Source organism: Chaetodon auriga, chromosome 16, assembly GCF_051107435.1.
Source record: "Chaetodon auriga isolate fChaAug3 chromosome 16, fChaAug3.hap1, whole genome shotgun sequence".
Taxonomy (NCBI): Eukaryota; Metazoa; Chordata; class Actinopteri; order Chaetodontiformes; family Chaetodontidae; genus Chaetodon; species Chaetodon auriga.
This window is the reverse complement of record NC_135089.1, coordinates 3663799-3673048: the sequence shown is the minus strand read 5'-3', so window position 1 is coordinate 3673048 and position 9250 is coordinate 3663799. Positions and strand designations below refer to the sequence as shown.

Here is a 9250-nt window from a genome sequence, read left to right as displayed (position 1 = left end):
AGCAGACATTCCCAGAGGAACATAAAAGGGACAGCTGAGGGCGACCAAAATAGCTAAATAAACTTGACAGCCTGCCAGCGTGCCGGGCCCCGACAGCAAAATGCTTTCCCTCATTAGTTTTTTCAGGTTTATATCCAAACGTACCTCAGATAATCTGTTTTCATTTCATTTGTTAATCTTGTCTGTCGGAGGTATTTATTTTTGCCCCCTCGCTCGGCTCTCTGAGGCTGTTTGTGTTTCCACCGATCATCCCTCTCTGACACGCTCGTGGTCAATCATGAGTCATGTCTCTGCTCTTCACTGGTTTCCACTCATGCGGTAATTTGGATCAGACAGACATTTGTTTGTCTTCGGCGTTCAGGACATCCAGAGCCCGGTGCTAGCTGTCAGTCTTCCCCTTGTGTGCCTGCCGACCTTTGACCCTTGGTTCAGATGATTATCACCACCTTGTTGCAGGAGGGGAACATATCACAGCACATGTTCTGACTGTGATTTCAACCTTTAAACAGGAGGTGTAAGGTTTAGACTGAAGGAGCAGATGTAATTTTCCACCTTGGCTTCACACTCACGATGAAACAAAACCCCTTAAATTTTAACCTCGTATTAAAGTTAAGGTGGAACGTGTGTGGGAGCAGTAAAGTAAAGCGGTAAAACAACTGAACGTGACCCTCATCAGACCACATTCAGGCCCTACTCTTACATTAAGGTTTAATTCCTTTTAAATCTTAATCTAAGGTCTATTTAAACAGACAGTCCCATAATCCTGCACATTAAGGGGGAGATTATACATTATATTTAGCAACATAAGAGACAGTGAGTTTATATTTAGGTATTTGTGTGTATAGATCTCACGGATGCGTCAGCTGCTGCAGTTTGGTGAATTTACGACACAGCTGTAAGAAAAAACCCACTTTGCAATGTGTTTACATGCTGTTATCGTGAGGAAATGCATCCATACAGGTGTGTGTACATTTCAGGAGACCATTGCTGTAATGTGACACGTCTCGCCACGCTCCTCTCTGAAGCCATCTATCATTTTTTAGACGATTGGTATGCCTGTCTGTAGGGTCTGGAATGCGGAGAAGCTCCCAGCTCATCCTATGATTGAGACGACCTTAAGGAAGCGTGACATGCATAACATGGGACACTTCATGGTTTGTAATGCTACGCTCACACTAACCCCCTACCAGCCTCAGGTTGCCCTGTTTTGTTATTTGATCCCATTTAGCATTGTGCTACATGAATTTGGTAAATCTTACGTTTAAGGGCAGCTCAGATGTTAGCTTTTGCTTTTCTCAGTCTGGTCACACTGCTGACCAGCTGGCAGCTGGATGATCAGTTATAAAGCTCATTATACCTACACACCACCACTTCTTTTGCCTGTGTCTAATCAACCCAGTGGTTTTAATGGAAATTAGAGTCACACGTGTGGTAATGAGCCGAGTGAATGAGTGGATAACTCAATTAAAGGCACTTCATGTCCCAAAATACTGAACCTGTCAGCTGCATTGTTTTTGTCTCTTGCATGCTTCCATACATCAGCGCGCTCTTTCTGACTGAATCACACTCTTCTGATGACACTCTCTGATCAGGTGCTCAGTCAGCACACTGCCTGCAGCGCCCTCTGCTGTTTACCATCCTGCACTCACTGTCCTGCACTGTGTCTGATGTCTGCAGGAGGACAGCGTGTTAAGAACAGATGATTGATTACGAGCATTTAAGTCAACAGATCAAGTTTATTTCTTCATGCAGTTAAAAATATATAATACTCTTTGCTTAATACTGCTTCATAAAGCCTTTTTGTGCCGTGGATGAAACTGTTATTTGTACCACATTTGAATACTGAACTGTTCAGCACATCATTTAATGCAATTAGCAGCAATTAGCAGTGCAGGTTCTGTTTAGCAGGGAGTAAATGAGAACATGGAAGACATGTTGACATGAGGCGGTTGGAAAAGCACAAGTGTAAATATTTTGATTAATGATGGCTGAGTTCCATTTAGCTGCTTCAGTTTCAGGGTCCTGTTATTGCATGCTGGCTCACTGTGAAACTGTCATAGCTTACACGTAAAGAAAGACATTTAAGGCTGTCTTGGCTCAGGAAAATGAGGGAAATTGCAACTTTTCATAAAACAAATCTAACATAGAAATGATCTGAACTCATCATATGACGTTTAGCACATTCACAGGTGTCTCTTAAATACAGTATAGCACACAAAACCTCAGCTTCAGTTCCTTTTTAACACATATCTCACTTCCTCTTAAATGGTCTAAAGTGCCATTTTCAGCCCAGGTCGATGAGGTCTCCGTCACTGTGCTCCTCTTCTGCTTGTCGACTCTTCAGCCATTCCTCTCTTGCTTTCTTCACTTCCTGGCCATAATAATCATGAAGTTTGCTAAACTCCTCGAGTGGATCAAAACCCACCAAAGGCCATTCTCCGTACAAAGGTGCTGGTCCATTAAGTGGTGTGACGTGAGCATTTCTCCTGAGCCACAGTTTAGGGGACTTTTTAGCCACCACTTTAGTGGGTGCTTGTAAAACAGTGCTGGCACTGAAGCTTCTCCCGTCCCTGACCGCTGTTGTTGGCCCCTCCAGAGGGGAGAAGAGGTTGGTTGTGGACTTGAAGGCATTGGCAGAGGAGCCGTGACAGGATTCACCAGAGCCGTGCTGCCGTTTCGCTTCTGCAGATGGAAACAGGAAATGACTTAAAGGAAAACATACGCTACTAATAATAATTAATAATAAGAGTTATTTATCTGAAGCACCTTTCGCACAGTTCAACATTTTGGGAAACATGCATATTCATTTTCTGGCAGAGATCGAGATCGATGCCGTATGTGAGGGTGCAATCAGCAGCCAGTTAGCTTAGCTTAGCACAAAGACAGGGAAAGGGGAAATGGGCAACATGTTCCACCTTTCAGCACCAGAGAAGACCATTAATTAGCTTGTTATATCTTAATTGTGTCATCTGAACAAAAACCAAGGCGTAAAAAGTAAGCATTTGTGGTTTTAAAGGTGTTTTGTGCAGAACATTGTACCAGGAAATAGTTCTGCTCATAGCCAACAGCTTTGGAGATGCTGGCAGGCAGCTTGGTCAGATGCAGGCTAGCTGTTTCCCCCTGTTTTCATTGTCTATGCTAAGCTAAGCTAAGCTAACCAACTGCTTGCTTTAGCCATTAAGTCATATTTAACAAGCAGATATAACAGTGATCATCTTCTATCTAACCCTCCATCAGAAAGCAACTGTTTCCCAAAATGTCAAATCATTCTGAAATTATTAGGATTTCTTTTATGAAGTGATAAAAGACAGAATAAACAAATTCAAAAAATAAAATAAAAATTAAAAACAACAACAATAAAGGCACACATTTATAAGATTCTAGGAAGAATAAAGTGGGGATGAGCATTAGTAAAGAGAACAAGGCCACAGCTCTGCTAACACACCTTCGTACTGCCTCCCCAGGTCTCTGACCAGCAGGGAGAGGTAACAGTGGCTGGCTGACAGCAAAGCTTTCACCCAGCTCTCTTGAGTCTGACGATCCCCTGCTGCGAATCTGTAGGTTTTCAGTCCGGGGCCTTCAAACACCAGAGAAAAGGCAAACTGTCCATCGGACTCTGAGCGCCGGACTGCACACCCCTCCAGCACGATGACGCCCAGCAGGTGTCGGTCGGCCGGGCGCTCCTGGTAGAAAAGCAGGTTTGCCTTCAGGACGAACCACCGCCGCTGGTAGGTGGCATTTCGCTCTTTCTGTGAGGAAAGGAAGCAGGATTATTGCATTTGCTGCCTAAGATTTAGTCATTTCATGTTGTTTGTGTTTTAGGTTTATCCAAACCTTTTTGTAGAGATATCCCTCTTTATCTACCGGAGAGGTGCAAGACAGGTAATGGGTCAAAATCTTCTCATGGAGCTTCATCCCAACACCTGGAGAAGAGACAGTGGTTTAGTAAAAAACTGAAAACTGCATGATGTGGCAGAAGAACATACTCCAGAAATGTGAACGAATGAATGAAGACATTAAAAACATTCGACAAGCTAATTGAATAAGATGTATTATCAAAGATCAAACTGTGGTTTCCAAACTTTTTAGTTTGTGACCTTTGGCAACAGAAGCAGTTTCTATTTGGGGCCCCTTGTCATGTTTCTGATGTGTATGTGCTGTTAACCAAAGAGACATTTCCCCTCTCAACTTCTCCGAAATGGAGATTTATAATATAAACTCTATTATTTCAAAAACTTTTTCTTTTTTTCCTCTCCCATCAATCATCTCATGACCCCTCAGATTTATGTTGTGACCCTTTGGCCTGACCCCGTTAGATTGACAACTACTGGATTAAACTACCTAACTGTACATAAAGGAGTTAAAACTGGTACATACTTAGTACAGTCTATTAATATAATTTTAATTTGCAAGATTTTTGATACTTAAAGTACACTTAAAGTACACACTTGAGCAAAATATATGAATATCTCTTCCAGTGGACCTTTATACTAAAAACTGCATGAGATGAATTGATTTTAGTCATCAAGCAACCCAATTTCAAACAGGAACCACAAGAAGTTAGAAATATATATATGTATAGACAGATAGAAAGATAGATAGATAGATAGATAGATAGATAGACAGATAGATAGATAGATAGAAGTGACAGAATAGAAAATAGTGAGTCAGACTCACCTTGCCAATGTTAAGTCCCTCACAGGGTCACTTTACCCTTCCACACAGCCCTTACATTATTTACATTTACAGATATTGGTCCGTAGTTTTCCTAAACGTGAAGCCAGTTGTTCTCTATCAGTTTGATGCATCCAGAACCGGACAATGTTTGAATATATAGTTTCAGGTTACTACCACCGGTTCTCCCTCGGGTACGAGAGGACGAGTGTTGAAATATAAATAACTCGACCCACTTCCTGGTAACAAAATCCTGACACATTATATTCTCTCTCCTCTACGCTTGAATCGACCCTGAGCTGTCTGATCAGCCAAAGCAAGCAGTCGAAACCATCCTCACCGACGAGAACTGCTACCTGGAAGTGAGATGCTACATGTTGAAGAGGAGTTGGAGATCTGGTGTGCAGTATTTGCCTCAGCTGTCTCACTTCTGCATTTTCTGCTACCCTTTTTAATCTCTTTATTAATCTCTAAATAAGTATATTTTTGTATCAATAAAAAGACAACATACAGACATCATATGACCTCTTGGAAATGCGCCTCCATATTTCTTTGCATCTATTTGTGACACACACTTATCCTTTTTATCCTGAAGGACCTCAAGGAATTTTTAAATCTAAAAGAGTCATCATTGAAAAGATTTACACGGCTGTATTTACTGCCGGGCCCTTACTACAATGCTGATAAGAATCCTTTTAGCATCTCATAGGTTAAACCTCTGTGCAACAGCTGAAGTCCCTCAATTTATACTGTAGTGCAAAAGAAAGTGTTGAATTCCCTCAAAATTTCATGAAGTTTATTCATTTATATTATTTTGAAAATGCAACATTTCAGTCATCGACCTAGGTCAGTTTTTTACTATAGTATACTGCATTTGGTACTATATCCAAAAGGGAGTCAAATTACAAACACCTGAGACTGAGACTGAGTCTTTAACATGATTTCATTTCCCAATGCACCAAGTGTGTATGTGTGTTTAATGTTCATGAAAACTAAACTGTACAATCCGAAAATGCCCTTAAAATGTCAAACTTGCCTTGTGCCATCTGAGTTTTGGGTTTGGGTCACATTCTGGGAAGGATCGTGTTTTTTAAAATCACCATTTAAAACGTACATATGTGACGCGATTTACAGCCCTCACCAGGCGGTGGCGGTAAGGCGCTGTGTCGGTCTTTACTAACTATCATAGAAGAAGAAGAAAACAAGCGAAGAAGAATCGAAAACGAACGTCGCTTGAATTATTTCAGGTTTTGCCACATTTTCCAGCAAAATTTCAATTTATTGGCCTTGTTGGTGTATTTTCACACCCACGGAATATGCAGGCTGTGTTGTGGTAGTTCACTAAATATAACCTTTCGTAAAAGTTTGGACTGTGATCGCTGCTTTAGTCGTTCTGCATGCGCCGCTGTTGTTGGCTAACATTTTTAGCAACGAAGCTAACATGCGTACGGTTCTAACCGCGCATATTCTCAACGTTACAAGAAGCTGCTCTGTCAAAGTGTTATAACGGTACTCACTAAGGTTACAGCTCACCGCTGTTACAGTTGCGTTGAGGAATAAAAAGAATCACTGTGTTGCCTTCTGTAGCACCATGCCGAAGAGGAAAGTAACGTTCGAGGACGGGAACGGGGAGTTTGACCTGGATGACGACCTCCCAAACAAAAAGGTAACGCCGTCCCGTTTACACCATCGCGTGCTAACAGCCATATAATTCGACAGTTACATCCATTCTCAAAGGACATTGAATAGCCTCAGTACCACCATCGGTCGTATTGTTTGCGGTCCAACAAATACCTTATATAACAGATTAACAAACAGCGCACCAGTGACGACTATACCTACGAACCACTGCACTTGTAAGCGACACTTGATGACTATAAAAGAGAAATTTTAAGGAGCAGTTCGTAATTACACAATGATGTCATTGTTCTTTGTAAAATGTTCTAGTTGGATGCTTTTGACAGGTGCAGGATCTGGTTTTCCTTGATGGACGATCTTTGGTGCACGTTTCACTTAAGCCTTAAAAGTACAGGAGGACACATTTTACCTGTCAGACTGTGACTTTACACCTGTGTTTACTGTATTATTCTAATATTAAATAATGTAACGCATTATATTTTTCTTGTCTCTCTGTTATTGTTCAACCAGAGTTGTGAGGTTATTAGTGGTCCGGGCTCCAGGTTTAAGGACAAACATTCCCTGGATAGTGATGAAGAGGATGATGCACATGACACACACAGCAGCAAATATGATATTCTGGCCAGTGATGACGTGGAGGGTATGTCTTTGTTTATTATTTCAGCTGCCAGTATGACGTGATGTATGGCAGAGTGGTGGTCTTGTTTGCTTTGATGTGACATATTGCTTCCCCTTTTTCTTGAGTATGTGTTTACATGTTCTCAGGCCTACAGTCTACAGTTTTCCCCCATAGTGAGAATTTGAGCAAACTGAAACAAGAAGTGGCTGAAATCTGTGACGCTGGAAAATATTTATCCATTTCTGCTGCATACAAGTGCCATGAGTTTGAGATGGCATTTTGCTCAAACGCTGCATACCAGGAATGATGTCACCTGAGACAAACTTATGTTTTCAGGCCAAGAGGGAGCAACAATCGACTGTGATGAGGGAGTTCCTATTACGCCTTTCAACCTGGACGAAGAGATGCAGGAAGGACACTTTGACTCCGAGGGAAACTATTTCATCAAAAAGGAACAACAGATTAGAGACAACTGGCTGGACAACATTGACTGGGTAATTGCATTTTAGAGACTTCTGCTTCATGTTTAACAACTTTTCAGCAACGTGCAATAATACATGTTCCTTTTGCCAGGTGAGAATAAAAGAACAACCTTTCAAACAAAAGAAGAAAGGTCTGGGAGCCAAACGGACACGCAGAGCTGGCGATGAGGATGAGGCCGAGGAAGAGAAACAAAGAGAAGAGAAGCAGGCAGACCAGGAAAATGCAGAAGAGGAGGAGGAGGAGCCGGAGCCTGCAGAGGACCCCCTGGCATCCTACACTCAGCAGCAGCTCACAGAAGCTGTGCTCGAACTGTTGCTACCTGGGGAGACAGTCGCTGCAGCACTCCGCCGGCTAGGAGGCCTTGGAGGACGGAAGAAGGGGAGGCTGAGGGAGGAGAGTGAGCCCACAGAGGAGACCAAAAGGGACACAGAAAAGCTTGACAGGCTCACGGCACTAGCTGACAGATTGGTTGGATCTGGGATGTTCGAGATCTATCAGCAAACATATGAAAAACTGGGCTATTTGATGAAGAGCATGAATAGCAAGCGACCAGCTGTGAGGCAGAAACCCCGTGATGGTGATGATGATGATGATGATGATGAAGGAGGCGATGAACTTGACATGTTCGCAGATAAATTTGACGACATGCACGGCAGCAAATCAGAGAATAAAGAGACGGAAGGAGACGGAAGAGGTTACTTAGTTTTACTTGCATCCGTTTCCTTTCAATATCACAAAATGTCTTGTTTTTGATCCAGTTTTGTTTTCTTTTCAGTGAGCGACGAAGTGATGTGGGAGTACAAATGGGACAATGATGATAATTCAGAAATTTATGGCCCTTTCACCAGTCAGCAGATGCAGGTACTACCTTTTAGTATACTTATAAGTATATTTATACCTGGTATTAAAATTTGGCCTGTATCCAGACACATTATCCTCATAAGGAAATCTGCATGTTTATGTTAAGAAGGAAAGTTATATCAAAACCACAGACTGTATATAAAGTCACAAACTGAGAGAAATCTGTCTGAAGGAGGGGTTACAGGCACACTTGCCAGAGCAAATGAAACACGAGCTTGCAGATTTGTCTGCTTCTCAGGGTAGTAATTCACAAGGTTTCTGAAGTTTCTAAAGGAGCCTGGGCCCTGAAATTACTATTAAGACTTCAGCAGAGATCTGATCTCAGTAGGATCACAAGAACACATTAAAAATATCAGATGTAAACACAAAGGCAAAATTTGTTTGTTTGTTTGTTTTTCTCTTACAAACTAATGTGCCTACAAACGTTTTATTAATCCCATTATGTTTACTAGATTATTGGTTTGCAGGCTGGTTCTGCCTTTAACCTCAGTCTGGCCAGGTGGATTTTAATCTTCTTATTGTCTCTTTTCACAGGACTGGGTGGACGAAGGCTATTTCAGCAGTGGTGTTTACTGCAGGAGGAAGGACCAGGAGGGATCTCAGTTCTACAACTCCAAGAGACTCGACTTTGAGCTGTACACATGATTTAATGTCCAGCATCAAATTAATGACAACCGTCATGATCACTGTCAGCATTCGTGTTCTGCCCTCAGTCTCTCCTTAATCGTTTGCTTTGGTGTCAAATCTCTTATTTCAACAGGGGCTTTTGATTTCTGTACATTGTTTTTAAATAAATGACTCATCTACATGGTGGAGCGTCAGCCATTTTCTTTGTTTTTATGTGAACCAAATCACATGGTGGGTACATTTCAAGGCTCATGGAGGACATATTTGCTTCAGACCTCTCACAGTGAAGGTACTTGTTTCTGTAGTGTGATATGCTTGTGCGCTATCACTGTTAATACTTAGATTCAA

The 9250-nt window shown here is 41.8% G+C and overlaps 2 protein-coding genes across 3 annotated transcripts; one reads left to right on the top strand and one right to left on the bottom strand.

Annotated features, from left to right (window-relative positions):
* Positions 1–1719: 1719 nt before the first annotated feature.
* On the bottom strand, positions 1720–4913 carry pheta2 (PH domain containing endocytic trafficking adaptor 2). Its single transcript, XM_076753087.1, has 4 exons — positions 4678–4913; positions 3835–3923; positions 3446–3749; positions 1720–2682 (listed from the first exon to the last, which is right to left on the bottom strand). Exons 2-4 carry the CDS (start codon positions 3913–3915, stop codon positions 2285–2287), a joined length of 783 nt encoding a protein of 260 aa, XP_076609202.1. The 5' UTR covers positions 3916–3923; positions 4678–4913; the 3' UTR covers positions 1720–2284.
* A 949-nt stretch (positions 4914–5862) lies between these two features.
* cd2bp2 (CD2 (cytoplasmic tail) binding protein 2) lies at positions 5863–9086 on the top strand. 2 transcript variants are annotated; one of them, XM_076753536.1, is made up of 7 exons: positions 5863–5921; positions 6262–6340; positions 6823–6952; positions 7268–7425; positions 7505–8108; positions 8190–8275; positions 8810–9086. In XM_076753536.1, the coding sequence occupies exons 2-7, from the start codon at positions 6266–6268 to the stop codon at positions 8918–8920; spliced, it is 1164 nt and encodes a 387-aa protein (XP_076609651.1). In that variant the 5' UTR covers positions 5863–5921; positions 6262–6265; the 3' UTR covers positions 8921–9086. The 2 variants fall into 2 exon arrangements, with proteins under 2 accessions (XP_076609651.1, XP_076609650.1); XM_076753535.1 differs by lacking the exon at positions 5863–5921 and having other exon boundaries at positions 6129–6340.
* Positions 9087–9250: the final 164 nt, after the last annotated feature.

Excerpts from the sequence above, each read along its gene's own strand:
- pheta2 (XM_076753087.1), bottom strand. The coding sequence starts at position 3,915 with ATGAAGCTCCATGAGAAGATTTTGACCCATTACCTGTCTTGCACCTCT. Across the intron at positions 3,750-3,834 it reads AGGGATATCTCTACAAAAAG|AAAGAGCGAAATGCCACCTA; the intron begins GTTTGGATAAAC and ends CTTTCCTCACAG. Across the intron at positions 2,683-3,445 it reads CCTGGGGAGGCAGTACGAAG|AAGCGAAACGGCAGCACGGC; the intron begins GTGTGTTAGCAG and ends TTCCATCTGCAG.
- cd2bp2 (XM_076753536.1), top strand. The coding sequence starts at position 6,266 with ATGCCGAAGAGGAAAGTAACGTTCGAGGACGGGAACGGGGAGTTTGAC. Across the intron at positions 6,341-6,822 it reads ACGACCTCCCAAACAAAAAG|AGTTGTGAGGTTATTAGTGG; the intron begins GTAACGCCGTCC and ends TTGTTCAACCAG. Across the intron at positions 8,276-8,809 it reads TCACCAGTCAGCAGATGCAG|GACTGGGTGGACGAAGGCTA; the intron begins GTACTACCTTTT and ends CTCTTTTCACAG.